General features: G+C 33.7%; 3 protein-coding genes across 5 annotated transcripts; all 3 read left to right on the plus strand.

Moving 5' to 3' along the window:
• The first annotated feature begins 205 nt into the window (after window positions 1–205).
• LOC105337603 (toll-like receptor 4) lies at window positions 206–5579 on the plus strand. Its single transcript, XM_011442396.4, has 2 exons — window positions 206–477; window positions 2362–5579. Exon 2 carries the CDS (start codon window positions 2432–2434, stop codon window positions 5036–5038), a length of 2607 nt encoding a protein of 868 aa, XP_011440698.3. The 5' UTR covers window positions 206–477; window positions 2362–2431; the 3' UTR covers window positions 5039–5579.
• A 3060-nt stretch (window positions 5580–8639) lies between these two features.
• On the plus strand, window positions 8640–11450 carry LOC105337602 (complement C1q-like protein 4). Of its 3 annotated transcripts, none has more exons than XM_020071162.3 (4): window positions 8640–8799; window positions 9295–9600; window positions 10481–10701; window positions 10916–11446. In XM_020071162.3, exons 2-4 carry the CDS (start codon window positions 9342–9344, stop codon window positions 11210–11212), a joined length of 777 nt encoding a protein of 258 aa, XP_019926721.1. In that variant the 5' UTR covers window positions 8640–8799; window positions 9295–9341; the 3' UTR covers window positions 11213–11446. The 3 variants fall into 3 exon arrangements, with proteins under 3 accessions (XP_019926721.1, XP_019926722.1, XP_019926723.3); XM_020071163.3 differs by lacking the exon at window positions 8640–8799 and adding an exon at window positions 9026–9112; XM_020071164.3 differs by lacking the exon at window positions 8640–8799 and having other exon boundaries at window positions 9215–9600; window positions 10481–10696; window positions 10916–11450.
• A 1932-nt stretch (window positions 11451–13382) lies between these two features.
• LOC105337601 (carbohydrate sulfotransferase 1) lies at window positions 13383–16695 on the plus strand. The gene is made up of 4 exons (XM_011442394.4): window positions 13383–13523; window positions 13810–13897; window positions 14231–14435; window positions 15455–16695. The coding sequence occupies exons 1-4, from the start codon at window positions 13521–13523 to the stop codon at window positions 16221–16223; spliced, it is 1065 nt and encodes a 354-aa protein (XP_011440696.2). The 5' UTR covers window positions 13383–13520; the 3' UTR covers window positions 16224–16695.
• The last annotated feature ends 913 nt before the right edge of the window (window positions 16696–17608 follow it).

A 17608-nucleotide genomic window follows, 5' to 3' on the forward strand; every position in this document is an offset into this window, starting at 1 on the left:
TTCTTCCGGGTTTGTTTGCGTTATCACCAACTTTATCAAATTAGCACAGTATTCAAATAAAAAATACTAAATGTTTTTATTGCTCCTAGTACACTACTTTAAAAAATTATCTCAATCCTTGTTCATAGCATTTCCCTGTATTTTGATACCAATATTTATATAAACTCCATAGGTCGGTAATTTAAATCTATGATTAGACATTAATCAACAGCTGGAGAGAACCCTCCCTCATATTACATGATGAATCAAGTCAAAAACTTGTTTGTTGAGTGATCTCTTCAAGAGGGAAGAAATAAAGTCCAGACAAGAGAGGTGATGTTACGAATTATCAAGTCACCGAGTGTTTGTTGGGCTCTTCAAGAAGGAAGAGAAGATATGGAATGCTGTCAAACAATATCCTGAAAAGTAGTAAAGATATTAAAAACGGTGCAACAACATCATATGAAGCAGACAGCTGGATCTAGTTAAAGACTGAAGGTGAGAGACAGAAATGGAGAAAAAATCCGTGAAATTTATTTATTTATAAGAATATTAACATTTCTATTGTGTTATACCGTAGATGTTGGTCTTCACTTTGTCATATCAAGTGGAGAAGGCACTCGGACAAGGTCATGTCAATGCAGAGAACAAACTATTGTTTTACATGAAACAATAATTTTCTAAAAAGTAATCTAAGATCGCTGTAAAAAATTCATTGTAACCTTGCAATTAAACATTTGAAACATTATTCTGATACCGGTCTCTGAAATGCAACCTAAGTTGATATTATTCAGTAATTGTATTATCATATCGTTTGTAAAGAATTAGTAAAATTTGAACAGCTTTTACATCTTGTTGGTAACTGGATAGTACGTAATATACACCAGAATTAACATCTAAAAAATCATTTAATACTTCATCTACACGTAACCAGATCGGCAAAATATAATCAATAATATAAATGTACAAGAAAAGAAAACAAACCATGAAAACTAGAATAGCACGGACTCTGACTCTCCCGCCTGAACATAATAGCTAGGATTAAGGAAGCTGGATGGTAATCATAAACAAATTAACATTCAGACCTACCAAAAATTTTAAGATATGATTTGTTTGAGAAACTATAAACCTATAAACTATTACCTAGTAAAGAAAAATCTATATATTTTTACCTTTTAAGTTTTAGTATTACTTATATTTTATATACTTAATATAGAGCTCTTTTTCTAAAGGAGATCAATACAGTCTAACAATGGCTACGACCATCGAGCCCTCTAAAAATCAGAGAGGATTCTCGGATCAGAGTATACTTAAGATAAATGTCAAAAACAATGACACTCCTATTATAAACAACCATTTTAATGTTAAGCTGTTACACATTTACCTCATCATATAAAAATATTTTATATCAACATATATTGATCGATTAAGTACACTTAAAGTAATTAAACTAGTTCGTTTAAAGAATATATGTTCTTTCACTTATTTCTCTCGTCTTTTACACGCATGTGTTCATTTTAAGATTAAAAGAATGTTTTTAAAAAAATAGAAAAACTTTGGCGAACGTAAAAATATAAAATTGGTATTACAACTTTTTAATACTACCACCTCTATACAATAAAATACACAAGGGAGGAATCAAAACTCGAAAAAATCGCTACCCCCGATTTCAGTCGCGTCGTATTAATTTTTTTTCGGACGTTAAGCCTTGCACTCTAGGTACAAATAGACCGGGGAAGGACCGTAGTTTTTATAAATACCTGCAAAATTTAAACATCGGCAACAATGCTAGACGTGTTTACGCATTTTCTTCCTGTTTACGCTCCGGTGACACGATCAGCTGTGGCGCTCTCATTGGTCAGTATAATATTGATCAAGATAACTCGTACCGGACTCGTATTTTCAGGCACGTAGCAGTAGCATCAGGGGGGGGGGGGCGGGCGGGGGGCCTGTCCCCACTTTTTCTCGCCAAAGCAACATTTTAAAATATTTTTAATTTTTTTTTTAAAATTAACATATAAAAAATTAAATTATCATGGAGTTGCCACCCTCCCCACTTTTATGTGAGTATGTAAAAAATTGATGTGAAAATAAGGAAATTAGGAGTGAAATTGGAGTTAAAAACTACGCTAGAAAATTAAAACATTAAAACATATACTCACCACGTTATAAGAACTTCTTCACTCATCATTTGAATATCTTTCGAAAATACGAGTCTGTGTACGAGTTATCTTGATCAACAAAATTAGCCAATGAAAGCGCATGAATAAATTTGGTGGGCGACAGCTGATCGAAGAAATTGTCATCGGAGCATAAACTGGAGGAACATGCGTAAAAACTTCTAAAATTAAAATATTTATCAATAATTAATTCTATTCTCAGATTGGTCAACAAAGACATTTCACGGAAAAAGACAAAACTTGGACAGAAATGTATTAAGGATCGAGTGAAAATGGAACATCCAATTCATTGTCTTATAATTTTTCTATGCACTAATGCGTGCTTGCTTGGACTATCTTTATACAACGAAGAAACGTGTAGCTGTTTTCCAATGAACAATTTTCGACAGCTTTATCATGTGGACTGTTCTGGAAAGGGACTGACCAAAATTCCTTCTAGTTTCACCAATATAGCAGTATATAGTATTGATTTATCCCATAACAAATTACAAACGGTTATGATTACCAAAAACTATACCAGAACTTTAAAAGAATTGAATCTATCTTACAATGAATTAGAAACCCTGTCTGATAGCTCTTTTAAATGGATTCCCTATCTTAAAGTATTGAATTTGTCAAATAATAATCTACATTTCTCCAAAACCAGTCTTCCAGATCTTGTATTCCAATATCTCAGTAACTTAGAAGTTCTAGACTTGTCTTTTAATGGAGTGAAGGGCCCAACTCATTATAATCCAGAAATATTCAAATACACTACATCTCTACGAATTTTAATCATTGACGGCCTGCAAGATGGCAATTTCAGTTTTACCACTAATGACAAAAGGTTTTCTCCATCACATGATTCACATCATGATACATATATAGAGTTGACTAAGCTGACAAAACTTATAGTGTCTGGACGAAGAAATCGCACGAAGTGCTCGATCAAAATCCTGTCTGAGGGTTTTTTCAAGAGTGTTTCTCATCTGAAATATTTAGACATGTCTGGTTGTGCAATTCGATCAGTCGATAAAGAAAGCTTGTCACTATTATTAAATCTACAATATTTAGATTTATCCTATAACGAACTACTTTCTTTTATATTGCTACGAAATATTTCACTACCCAAAAGCATGAAAACGCTAAAACTGGATAAAATCCACTGCACGTTTGGAATAGGAACGTATCTTACACATGATATGGTCAAGATATTCCTGAATAGTTCCATAGAGTTCATTTCTCTTCGCAGCAATAGACTTGAGATGTCCATAGAGAATATATCTTCTTATTTACCCCCAAATCTGACCTATTTAGATCTAGCAGACAATAAACTAACATTCGGAAGGTATATTCTTTCCGTGAAAGGTATGAAGAGTCTAAAATTTCTGGACCTGCACGAACAACATTCGACACATTTTACCGGCAAAGGTAAAGATTTCGTGGAATGTTACAACACCGAGCAGTGTTCTTTAACGCCTCCGGGTCGATTCTACCCAGTGTCAACTGAGGTGTTATCAAAGTATTATTCTCAAGGTTACAGATTTTACGCGCCTCCTCTGTTAGAGACTTTGGATTACTCTAGTTCTTATCTTAATTCGGAGATAGGTAAAATTACCTTGGATCCAAATAACAGTGTGAAAAAAATAAATCTCAGTCATAACTTTTTTCAAAATCTCAGAGGACCAGTATACGGATTCTACAAAATTGAAACCGTTGATTTTTCTCATAATTTTATATCTAATTTATCGACAGTTTTCTTTGAAAATGGTACCACCTTGAAATACCTTAACTTCAGCAGTAACTTGTTAGGAAATTGCATGAGCAAACCAAACTCGGCTTACTTCAAAAATCTTTATAATTTAATGTCACTGGATCTCTCCTCGAATGTTATCCGCTTTGCAGCTCCTGGCATATTTGACGGCCTTAAATCATTGGAAATATTAAATCTTAGTTACAATTTACTGAGAGAGTTTTCAATACATTTAAACCAGATGCCTTCATTAACTACCTTAGATCTTTCTTTTAATGAACTCTTGCCATTTTCGGATTCTACCATAAAGATCTTTGAATCGAGACAACAGAAACATCAAATGAATGTTATACTGACAGGAAACGAAATTCCATGCACTTGTGACTCATTAAATTTTCTTCAATGGATGTTACGATGCAGAGAGCAAATTACTATAAATTATTCAGATATTTGTCAGAATATGCATATAGTTATTAAAAATAGCAGCGACTTAGAAATGATCAGCAAGACGCTAGGAAAGAAGTGCGATGATTACGAAGAAATCATTGGTGTGGTATCTGGACTTTTTGTTGTTTTCTTTGCGTTTATTATTGGTGGAATTATTCATCGCTACCGGTGGAAACTTCGATATTTCTACTACATGTCAAAATGGAGCACTACCACGTCACACAAATCCTATGGTAAAGTATATGACTATGACGCTTTTGTTTCATATGCCGATGAGGAGAAGGATTTTGTCATACAGGAAATGACGTCAGAATTAGAGGAAGTGTCAGACTTGAGATTGTGTCTCCATGAGCGAGATTTTACACCAGGCAAATCAATCGGCGAGAACATAACCAAGGCAATATGTAACAGCAGAAAAGTTTTGTGCGTCGTAACAGAGAACTTTTTGTGCTCTCAGTGGTGTATGTATGAACTAGAGATGGCCCTCACAGACAACAGGTACTCCAGAGACGATCAATCGGTTTTCCTCATCATGTACGGAGGATTGCCGACCGATAGCTGTAAAATTCGTTCATCGATCCGACTTATGTCTTTAGTGAAGGAGAACGCCTATCTGGAATATCCTAATGATGAGAGCAATAGAGCAGAATTCTGGAATTCACTAAGACTAATAGTGAGAGAAGCCGCTAAAGCTGAGTAACAAAACGAACAGAATTCAACTCCAATAAAATATCACGGTGATATGTGCAATAGTCAAAAACACTGTTGACTTTTTTGGAAGAGTTAAATGATATGTCCAATTCTTTAAAGTATTGCCTGATTTTCCTGTCCCTAAATTTGTCGTTTAGAATGACAACTGTTTGTAAATTGCAATATGTAGTTTTTTGCACTTGCATCTTGAAGATGCTCTGTTACTATTTTTAGAAGTAGAACTATTACTTTTTCATGATTTTGAAATATATTTTAACATATTAAGTTTTACGCATGTGGTCAATATGACATTTCTCTAGAAAAACTATTTATATCACGTTTTGACTTGGATTTAGCAGAATACAATTAATGATCCAACAACCGATTTCTTTCCTGAACATTGCCTTCAATTCAGTACTTCCATGGCACTGGGAACCATTCAAGTTAAACGATTCCTCAATTTAAAGAAATAATCTACAGTGACAAAAAAATAAACACTACAATGAAGCTCAAAATTATGCGAGAATAAAATATTAAAGATTAAAAAAAAACCAAAGTAGCCATCGAGGCAAAAACTAGTCAAGTAACTTTGAAATTGTCTTGTTGCATATTATATTACCATGATTAAATACTTCCTCTTTTTGTTGTAAATATCATTTTAATATTAATGTGATAATTCTACAATTTGTATGAAGAGAATTCATTCTAATCATTCTATTATTCATATAAAAATTGTACTATTTGAGGTTGATAATGAGAAATTTGAAAATGAGGTTTCATCAAGATTGATATATATTGCTTTCCTGCAATATATGTATTTGTCAAATAAATGTTTGGTTTAATAATTATTGGTGCTTATTATTTTGATACGATTACGTTTTGTTCTTAAACAGTCTTCATTCACTAATTCAACAGTCAATTTCATCTTGGCATATAAAGTGGTGGATGCGTTGATTTACACGTCGATATGGAGATGTATCTGGGTCATTATCAAAATATGCAGACTTTTGAAAAATGTAAAACATGAGAAAATTATTGTTGAAAAAATTACTTTAATTGCAAAAAACACATTTAACAAACAATGAAGTATAACATCTAAAAATTTGCAAACATTGGAATCTACCATTTAGTTGATAATTAGACTAAAATATAATGAACTGTGAAAATTTTGTCAGTGGTGTAACAGGCATATAGTATAGGAAAAAATTCTTAAATAAAATAAAATAATTCTTTTAAAATGATGGACATGAAGTTTATATCAACAAACTTCATTTAAAGTTATCAGAATTAGATAACAGAAAATATTTGACACATTTACATAGTGACCAACATAACATTTGAGACAAAGTCTTGATGTTACTCAACAAATTTTTAATTTGAGCATTAAAAAGAACACAACTGGATTTTTCTTTTAATGGAGCATAAAAAAGACATTACTATAAATGCACTGGTGTTTTCAAATATACATGTATCATCGCCAGTTAACTTTATTTGGAGAAAAATGTACATGTTACACCACTGATTATTATGTTTTACCACTGACTTAAAGTTACATCACTGACCTAGCGATAATAAATAAGAGATAAGTGTATTAAATTTTGTAAAATAAACTAATCTCTATTTTTGATTGCATTTAAAACATAATAAATTTGATCTTAAATAAAAGTTTTCGTCTCTCATTCTTTCATAATCTGAAGATAGACACACTGTTACACCACTTATAATCAGTGTTACACCACTGACACAAAAATGGCATGTAGATGTTTTTTTTACATGAACTCACTCATTCTTTGATGTTATATTTTATACTATTGGCATCCACACACTTTTATCCACCTTGTACCGAGTTCGAACTTTCTTTGGCTCATCAATCTCGCAAACAACATCGTCAATACTATACCAGCTCATATCAATCATACATTTTGGATTATAAAATTGTCTCCAAAATCTATGCATACAACTCATATACACTTCCTCTTTGTTTATATATGTTTTTTGAAGCTCAGCTAGCATTTGTTACCTTTTAGCATTTGGAAGATTTTAGTATAACATAATAGGGAATGTGAAATGTCAGTGGAATAACATATCTTATAATATACTATAAGTCAATAAAAAATTTGATTTTTTAATAAAAAATAAAATGTGGATTATTTCATTTCTTTATTAGAATAAATTGGTTTTTACTTCTATTTTTTAATCAAGTATTTAAATGGGTAAAACATAATTAGAGCATACAAAATGTCAATGGTGTTTCAAATAATATCAATGGTGTAACAGGTCTCATATACCAGATTAAGAAAACCCAATTGCAATTAAATAGTCAAGCTTTCTTTATTGTGACAATGTCTAACTTGCAAAATTGATAAATAGCTATTGTTCAAAATGCTCAAAATATAAATGAAATGGAAGAAAAAGTAAAATAATTAAATAATGTCATGTGGTGTAACAGTTTTGTCAGTGGTGTAACAACAATTTTTGGTTACACCACTGACCGTTATACCACTGATGTATCCATAGTAAATGTAGCAGTATGACCCAAGAGAACAGATACTACACAAAGCTACATAGCCTATGTTATAATGTGATAAACATTCATCATTTATGTGAAAAACTTTTTTGTTCTTTCATAATAGAAAACCTTAAATAGCACGTTATCCCACTGACACAGTTTACATTGTAATTTTCTGAGCATACTAACATTTTCTGCCATATTTTTTATTACAATGATGTCATCACTGATACATTTATCTTTTTAGTAGCAGGGAATGATGTCACTATGATCTGAGGGATTCCAATTGTAGTACAATATTATTTACTTGATGTATTTTAAGATATTTTTACTTAATTTGCCTTGTAACACCAATGACAAAAATTTTTTGTACAAGCATATATCTCATCAAATTCATTGTTTTTAAATGAGAAATTGTTAAGGATCATAGCAGAAATTAATATATGAATGTTGTTTTGAAAATTAACGTTGATTTTTACAATAAAACATCAATATTATTGAAGATATTGTAGGTTAAAGACGTTGGAAAAATTTAATGACAACATAAATTCACTGAAATCTCATTACAAATAATATTTTTTTTATACTTTAAGCAGTAGAATTGTCAATTTATTTGTTCAACAATATAGGTTTAAGTTTCTAAAATCCAATGGTACTGTATATATTCCCCAGAACATTATTTTTCCCCCTTGAAATTGACACTGACGCAAAAGGCTGCATATTTTGATAATAACCCATCTACCATTAACTTCGTCGATATTAGCAGAAGATTCTCGATGGAGTATATAAAAAGATGTGAAATGGGTGATAAATGAAATAATGAAATTCATAACTAATTATTTTGTATTGGATGAAAGGTAAAGTGAGCGTGCCTCCTCTGATTCATTTCATTGTAGGACATTATTGTGAAGATTTTTTTTGGAATAAACTGCATTCATTGACTAGAACATTTTTCATCCTTCAAGGCTGCACTTCTCCAAGAACGGTTTTAGTCGAAGCTTGTAAAACTTTATACAACCAATTAGTTTAACTTTGATCTGCTTTCAGCTTTGGCCATCCAAAAGTTGCCGATCGATTTCAGGATATTGTGGGTCTTTACAAATTAAGAATAAACGTCAGTTAAGTTTGTCAATAATCAGAAAATTTACGATGTAGCTAGCATAGATTTTACGGGAAAAAGTCGCCCAAACATAAACTGTAATTATATGGAAACTTTTTAAAAATCGCACTGGCTTTCACAGAAGAACACAAATGTAGCGCAGGTAAGATGTTAAAAGTTAAATTCTGAATTGATAGGTTCAAAAAATTTAATCATGAAACATTTCTTAATTGAAAGAGCGAATAAACTTTTGGCAATTTCTTTTAAATTCTTACTGCGTTTCAAGGACGTTTTTTTTTTTTACTGAGAACAGTCAATTTGTATGATGTTGAGGATAAATTCCTTGGACATCACTTATTATGTTCGTTAATTTTTTCTAGTGAAAGCAATTAGTTTCCGTACAGAAGTAATGGAAAATGACAATAAAGAAAATAAGCTTGCATTAGATGACCTCTTAAGGACGTAGACAATCTAGGGTAATGCACTGTTTCTGGCTTCGCGTATTAAGAACCAATCAGAGAAGATTTCTCCCGCTACATTAGAGCTACGATTTATACGTTTTTGCATTTATTCGGCCCGCTTTCTTGACAACGATTGTAATTTCCAAGATGACCACAAATACAGTTCTAATAAATCGTGAGAAAATCTTCATTTTCAGTCTCTACAGGTTATTATTTGGCTTCATTTCTTCCTTTGGTCTAAAAGATGAAGTTTGAAGTTCTGCTTGCTTTGTTTGGATTGGTTTGCGTTTCCTTCACCGACGGCAAAAATAAAGGCGGTGGATTGAAATCACGTCTTAGGAACCAAGGGACGTGTCGCTTGGAAGTGACTTGTGATGACGGCATATCCCTCCCTCTCAAGCTCCCCTTAAGAGGTCCCCGAGGGCCCCCTGGTACCCCAGGACCCAAAGGGGACAGGGGCGAAAAAGGAGATAGGGGTGACCCAGGGGTGCCTGGCGATTCAGGTGAGTAAATAAGCTTGATGACGTTTGAACATGACGTATATATGCAACATTCTTCCCTTGAATCACATTTAAAAATTGTACGAAGAAAAACTATTGTAAAAAGAGCAAAGCCCGTTGCAAATAGTGGCTCTTCCGTTATTGTTAAAAGTAGAAGTAAGCATTTACTGCTGGAAGCAGGATTCTGCATAGCCGTTAAATGAACAAACGGGCAAAACCGGATTGAATCTTCGTACGATCAAACAAAAAATCTAAATGATTTAATGAACGAGTTAACATAAACTTTCCGAATAAGTTTTAGTACGACATAACAATTTTTCGAATCGTTTTTAGCACGAGGTAACTAATAACTTAAACCGCTGGAATAAAATTTGCCAGAAAAATCGTTTAAATCTTTACCTTGAAATCTCTGCAATACTTTATCCGATTTTAAAACAGATTTGATTTAGCAATAATAAATTCTATAACACTAATTTATTCATGCTTTTTGATTAAAAAAAAACCTGAAATTTTCAAAAAATCGGATCTACTTTCGGTTTTGGGCAAAAATGATGACCAAAAATTTGATACCCCTTGTTTTACCTCTAGCAAACAAATCCTGTCTTGTACTTTCTCCCCCTCTCCTAATTCTGTGGCTGTGTTTACTGCACTGCCATAGCATACATCCACTAAAAAAATCAAAATTCGTTTACCTTTGTCTTAACAATAGAGGCTATGTAGTAATGCATTACCAAAATGCTGCGAGGCTTTCGCACCACCTAAACTTTTAGTTGACACAGCCAGTTAAATGTACATACAGTATGTTATGATGTATGTTTAATATGCCCAAGCTATTTTTTTTTTCTAAATCTAAATTATGTATTATTTTTCATTTTATTTGTAGGTAATTCAACATCTGTATCGAGAAGTCGTGCTCAGAGAGTGGCATTTTTTGTTGGTCTTAACAGCAATATAAACGGCGTCCAAAATGATGAAGACGTCAAGTTTGAAAACGTCATCACTAACGTTGGTGATTGTTATAACCCTGAAACTGGTCGATTTAGGGTACCAGTTGACGGAGTGTACCAGTTTAATATTGCTGTAGCAGCTCAGGGAAGACGTAAGGTATTGTTCTCACAAAGAGGGCGAATGAATGACCTCAATCTCGTTAGAACCAATCACTGGTCTTTACTTCCTATATTTTGACAAATGATATTTATATTCACAAACCTACGAACATTTCAAATACAATTAACTCATTGGTTGCGCGTGATATTACTCCGTAATACTTTTAAGATTTGTATACTAGTACATTAAGACACGACATACGTATCTTTAGGCTGCAGTGGATCTAGTGACGTCACTTCCGTCCCCTTTTTCTCGGAACTCCACACTCTATCCCGAGCAGTCAGAGCAGACTACACAGAAAATGAATTTGATAGAAGTTCCCAGGGAACAGATGATTATAAGAGTGTGGGCGGAGAGTATACCACTGTGGTCCACAGCGACCAACACCGCCATCTTGAGTCTGCGCCAAGGGCAGGAAGTATGGCTGCGCATACTGCAAAGAGCATCCTATCTCCATGGTTATATGTATTCCTCCTTTTCGGGAACTATTTTGTTTTCTGATGATTGAATGATCACCGTCCTTAGATCTCGCATACTGTATTCTGCAAGATGTATGAAATGCTTCTGTCAAGAGATACAGACGAACTGTTGCTGCTTTAAAATGTTTATGAAAATACAAATGTGTTGTTGATAATCATATTCATTAACCACTGTGTTGAAAAAAGTTTATTTTAGAAATGCTTTTGTGAACAAAGTTGTTAAAAATTAGTTTCATCTTCAAGAGTGAGTAAAGAAAAGTATGTTCAAACCAAAAAGTAGTTTTATTTTCGAGTCGTTTTAACAAGAGCTTGAATTTCGGTGGGATGGTACTCGGGAATCTATAGTTTGCTCATCAAAACAAGCTGGCAAATATTGACCTCGTAATAAGAAAGGCCCATTTGTAGTCGTAGACTATCAATATCAGCTCTGTTCTGTGAAATTGACGCCGTTTCAAATGAAATATACAGACCTGTCCCCGGTGCCAAAAAAACTTATATGAGGTCACTTTTGATCTTTTAAAAGTGAGACTGGGATCAAAAGGGCGCTTGTCTAAATTTTATGGCCCCGGGGCCAGGATGAAGTCGGACAAGTGTCGTTGCTTTCGTTGTATTTAATTTCTTTAGCCAATGACTGGACAGTTTGGCGAGACTCAATGTAAGTTTACGTTAGCGGCTTGCTAGACTCAGTCGCATCAAAGATATGCTGCCGCCATAACACCGCATGCAGTTGAAACAGTGCAACTGAATTAAAAATAGTAAACCGCAGATCGCTAAACAGCTATTTTCCATATTATACCCATTGTTGAAATTATTCTTATGTTTGGAATGAACTTGTAAATCATATGTATACATGGAGAGAGAGAGAGAGAGAGAGAGAGAGAGAGTTAATGTACAATTCGAACATGTAAATAATATGTGACCAAAGGTGTTCAGGAAATCAATATATAAATATACATGCGCCTCGCATTTCAAACGATCAGAGTCAGATAAGAAGGCGCATGTTGCAGACCCTATGCCATCAGTATTGATGTCTGCTACTAGAGTCGTCAATTCAAATTCTGAGTTACCAATCTTGATCTGAAGATCACATTTTCCTTTTGCCTGTAACAGTGCACTGCCGTTTAGTATGATGGGTACTTGGAGCAAGTTTATTTCCATTAGATTGTGTAATGTTCTCATACACTTTATGAGAGAATCGAAGAAGAAGCCCTCCTGTCAACTATACTCTGTCTCGAGTTTTTGCTTCCACCAGTTTTTGCTTGATATTTCGATAATCATAAATACCTTTGTGCTCAAACTACGTTCATCCACTGATATGAAAAATGTCCAGATAATCTGATATGAAACACATCCAAAAATAGAAAGTCTACGGGGAGTTTGCATTGCATCAGCCATTAATAAGCCCGGATGATAACCTTGAAAAATTGCGCGAGGTATCCCGAGTACTTCCGAATGGAGAAAAGATGTTAACATTCACAATTATAAATCTCCGTAAGAAATGTTTCGTTCTTGTGAACTTTTATGAATGAAAAATGATAATTGTTCAATGAAGATGTCTTTGATATATTCCCTTTTATCGATTTCAACTGTATTTCTTTCACAGGTATGTGTATTTTTATTAAAAACCATCAAAAAGTGATGGAAGAAATAACTTGAGACAGACTATAAAAACATTTACTGTTGCTTTTACAAATAGACCTCGATGCGAGTCTGAGTTAGGAAGAGGAAAAGCGACGGGCGCCTGAATTTAGCGAGTGCTGACAAAAAGAAGACTGTCACCAAGTGGGAAATTAGACGCTATTTTGAAACAAGCTTCAACTACGAGAAGACACTGCCTTCTTCAATTTTGAGTTTGTCACGTACTGCCCAAAGTCCAATCTCCGAGTGAATCTCGTGTTAAAACAACTCTATGAACTTCACTTCCATAAGTTTCATATGTTTATGACGTGTAAATATTATAAAGAGCGACTCAAAAGTGGAGTTGTTCTGTCAGCTGATTTTATATTGCTACCTAAATTATATTGACTACCTGATTCTTCTAAGCTTTTATCAATTTGTCAGTGGTTTAAAGTCCTTGCTTTAAGAAACAGTTTTCCCGAATGTCAACTCGTTATAGGCCGTTTAAACACCCTAGATTTAGATTTTCTTGAAATTTATTAATTCTAATAGAAGAGTGCGTGTAGATCAAATCAAAGATCTCTCCTTTCGTAAAAATCGATTATTGAAGATAATAAAATATGACAGCGAAGAAATGTGGATGAATTAATCGGATTGAGACATTCTCCTTGTAACAGCTTATTTGGCAGAAAGTCTTATCGGCATGGTCAATGCAGTACGATGGTAAGTTTTTATATCCGTCTAAAGGAAAAATCAAAACGAATAAAGATTATTTTTATAAAATGAAGGTTCTTTTGAGCATGGTAAAATTTTAGATGTACTTAACAAAGTTTAAAAAAGAACCATTCAATGCATATCATCAATTTCTCTCTTTCTTATTCTCTCTTTCTCTCTCTCTCTCTCTCTCTCTCTCTCTCTCTCTCTCTCTCTCTCTCTCTCTCTCTCTCTCTCTCTCTCTCTCTCTCTCTCACTGTAATTTTAACAGCATGCAGTGTTTTATTATTTTCAGCTGAGAAATCAGTATTACCTGCTTTTTTGTCTCTGTACGTTTGTTATCGCAACATTGTTCACTTACGTACTACAGCGGCATTGCTACAGTAAGATATCAATTCATTTATCTGTTTTCACCTCTATTCTTGTACACGTCTATTCCGCGGTCTTTCATACATGTTCTGTGCAGAATTTGCTGATAGATAACGAAAACACGATTTTACATTTTTGGTGAATTAGAGTATATTATAAACATCTTGTAAATTTTCATACTATATTCTGCAAGAACATTTTTCAGGTCAAATCCATGTTACCAAAAAATAATTTAAAGATGTAATTTCATTTTACAAATACATTTTATTTATATATTACAATGTTAGAGATTTATGAAGTTTTTTTCTTTCATTAATATGGTATTTATGACTTTCTACTCTATCAAGACTGCCCATTGCTTAACCATCGGGCCTCTGACCCTGACCCGACCTTGATTCTGGTCTTGACCTATTTACGCAGTGGCTCGACCTTGACCGGAGATATTCTACAGCAATCCCCAAAATCTTTCTACATGTACGAACCACTTCGGTCATACAAATCGAACATTTTTTTAGACGGTCAAATCTGCAATATCTTCACAATGAACTGTTCGTGAGTATCTTCACTATTGCTTACTAAATGAATCGTATGTTAGTTTATCATTTTCATACAAATATCAAATCGAAAGGAACCTTACTGGATTTAATCCACAGCTTAACTAAATGATAGCCACCATCAAAGTCAAAGAATGATACTTGTACTTATATTTTTTTAATCCTTAAATGATGGCATGTTAAATAGATATATCGACGCCTGTCTGTCTCATAATTAAATATATGACACAAAGACTTCAAACTGAAATTTATATGTTTTAAGTACATCTTAATTTGATTTAAATCCCTGTTTTTCTACACAATAAGAAAGTAAGGAGCGGATCGAGGATCTGAGGTGCATCTGTCGGTGCGACATTTAATTAAATTCCAATTACATTTTTAACTATTTGATATACAAATATATTCAGTGTAAATTTCTCTTATATTGGCATTGGAAATTTGCGACGGTTAATTTCCCGTAAACACACTTGGTATTATCCGGGCCGTGAGCACAAGTATAAAAACCATCACGTGTTTTGAGTCATCTTCGCTAGCCATGCAAGTGTCCGATTCGTTTTTCTCATTTGAGATGAGATGAGATGAGAAAAACGAATCGGACACTTGGCTAACGAAGATGGTTTTGAGTATACTTGTATTTATTATTATACATGTAAAATAGAATTAAAGGTTCAAATTTTCATAATTAATTTGATATGTACTAATGAAAAATAATCGTGAAATCGTATCTATTCCTTAAAACGATTTTTCGACAAAAATTATGGCACTATATTTTTAGTCGCGGAAGCGAACTAAATAACATGTTTAAATTATGGCTGTTCCATTTATGTTTCATATTCCTGACTAAGAACGTATATATACATAATGGTCTTAAGGCGGCGATATACAAATATTTCATACAAATAAACATCTATTTGTTTCAGCGTTGAACTTCTGTTTTTTCTATTGTTTTGTTTTGTAGGCTCTAATTCTTTGGACCATGTAAACTTTTATTTCCATTTGTCATGATTAATGTTTTAGAAAACACAGTACAGAAAGAATATTAACAGTAATGGAGGATCTCTTTAGATGTCGTCTGCAACAACATAAACTGCAGGTTCTTCTTCCGCGCAAGCACAGTGTCGCCGTGATGAGTGTTATACCTTTCTGCAAGTCAAGACCCGGATTTGACACCTGTATGAAGAAACTTCAAACGCTTTGTTATCAGTCGCAGTCTATTATCTTGAAAACAATCCGACTTTCTATGGAAATAATGCCAAGACTTTTGAAGAAATTCCCAGGTCTCAAGATTGTACATTTATTAAGGGACCCGCGGGGAATTATTGACTCCAGAAGACGTGGAGGATTCCTCCGAAACACTGGAAAAGCGCAAAGTTCTAAAAGTCTGTGTACATTAATTAGAAAGAACGTCCAATATTCCAAAACACTGCAAAAACGGTTTCCTAACAGCATCACAACCGTCTTATACGAGGACATAGCAAAAAATCCGATGGATTTGTCAAACAAATTGTACAGGGATTTAGATTTGGAGTATAGTGATAATTTTAAAGAATGGATTTTCAACCATACTTCGGCGGGAACTCCAAATAATTCGTATTATGGAACTGTCCGATCAAATTCTTCAAAAACGTCGCAATCTTGGAGGAAAAGGTTAAGTTTCAAAGACGTCAAAATAATTGAAGACGAGTGCGGGGATGTGATAGATTTGCTGGGGTTTAGAAAAGTTATTGACGTTGAAGATCAGAAAAATACCGATCAAACTCTGAAAGTGCGTGATGTCGACCTATAGGTGAAATTTTATCTCCATATAAATCACTGCTGTGACGTCATTCTTATTCTAGCAGTCTAAAAATTTACCTTTGGCAGTCTCATATTAGCTACGGAGCTTACCATTTATCAGATACAACTCATAATATCAATACGTCTTGTTCTTTCAAAATCAGACTGTCTCGGGTAAATTCATCCTATGAACTCAGATATTTTTCATTAAGAAGTGTATTTTGGGTATATATCCAATCTATAAAGTACGAAAGCCACATGATGGACATCTGGATACTGCAGCAAAATTCAATCAAATTGAAATTCTTGATTCCTGTAATAGCCAGACTTGTTTCAGGTTTTATAAACGTTAACTGCTTGCTAGTATCACTTCAATATCGAAAAATCCAAGAGAGTTGTCATTTAAATAACTAACTTATAGCTGTTGTATGTGTTATATATATGAGCTGATATACCATGGTTCACCTCTGCCAAATCGACCACTTATGTAATATTCTTTAAATAAATTCAAATATTTCAATTCTTGCACATAAACACCATTCAAGATTTCTAGAATCTGTGTCAAATTTACTGGAGTATATGAATTTCAAAAGAGCACCAAGCAGTCAAAGATTACCTGCAAAGAAAAGGTATGACTCCCGTGAAAAATGATGGTTTGGACACTTGACGGGGACACCCTCTCAGCCAGGGACAGCACAGATCACAACGACTGATGACAATCATGGCGTCCAAAATTTTAAGTTTAATTTAGTTGAGCCTTTCATGGTAAAATTTCGGATGAAGAGAAGCTCTTGACCAGCGCAAAAATTCTATTTTTCAGAGCATATTTATTCTCCACTTAACCCTATTTGGCCCATACTTCACATAAACAGAGATTTTGAGTAAAGGATGTGCAGTAACCTTGAACCAAATTTCAAGGTCAAATGTGAAGGTCATAGCAGAATATGGAAAATTTCTAAGTTATAGGGCAAGGTCAAAGAAAAATTCTCTGAAATGCTTTTCATCCTATAGTCCATAATTTAAGCTGGGCCCATTGAGAAGGTCACCATCTCAATGTTGTGTAGTTACTTTTTGTTTCCTGAACTAAACTTCCATCCACCTGGCTGATGTGATATTAAACGATGTGGAAGAGAATTTTAGAACCCGTGGCCAGAACAACAACACCTTTAATTGTACATGTGATACATGTAGGTTTTCAATGCTCTAGCGACGTCATTTTTTTTTAATCTTAAAAATGTTGATAAATATTTATTTTTGGTCCACTATGCTCCCCATAAACGTTTATGGGGAGGTAGAAGACTAAATGCCTTTGGATAGCAAAGATGTATTTATTCAATTCCTGACAATTCAATGACACTGGACTTTATCTTCAAGTTTGTCCAATTATTGTCCCCT

This window comes from Magallana gigas, chromosome 5 (assembly GCF_963853765.1).
Source record: "Magallana gigas chromosome 5, xbMagGiga1.1, whole genome shotgun sequence".
Classification (NCBI taxonomy): domain Eukaryota; kingdom Metazoa; phylum Mollusca; class Bivalvia; order Ostreida; family Ostreidae; genus Magallana; species Magallana gigas.

Coding starts and splice junctions, on each gene's coding strand:
- LOC105337602 (XM_020071162.3), top strand. CDS start 9,342: ATGAAGTTTGAAGTTCTGCTTGCTTTGTTTGGATTGGTTTGCGTTTCC. Junction 9,601..10,480: donor AGGGGTGCCTGGCGATTCAG/GTGAGTAAATAA, acceptor TTTTATTTGTAG/GTAATTCAACATCTGTATCG. Junction 10,702..10,915: donor CAGCTCAGGGAAGACGTAAG/GTATTGTTCTCA, acceptor ACGTATCTTTAG/GCTGCAGTGGATCTAGTGAC.
- LOC105337601 (XM_011442394.4), top strand. Junction 13,898..14,230: donor ACTACAGCGGCATTGCTACA/GTAAGATATCAA, acceptor TACTCTATCAAG/ACTGCCCATTGCTTAACCAT. Junction 14,436..15,454: donor ATCTTCACAATGAACTGTTC/GTGAGTATCTTC, acceptor TTAATGTTTTAG/AAAACACAGTACAGAAAGAA.
- LOC105337603 (XM_011442396.4), top strand. CDS start 2,432: ATGGAACATCCAATTCATTGTCTTATAATTTTTCTATGCACTAATGCG.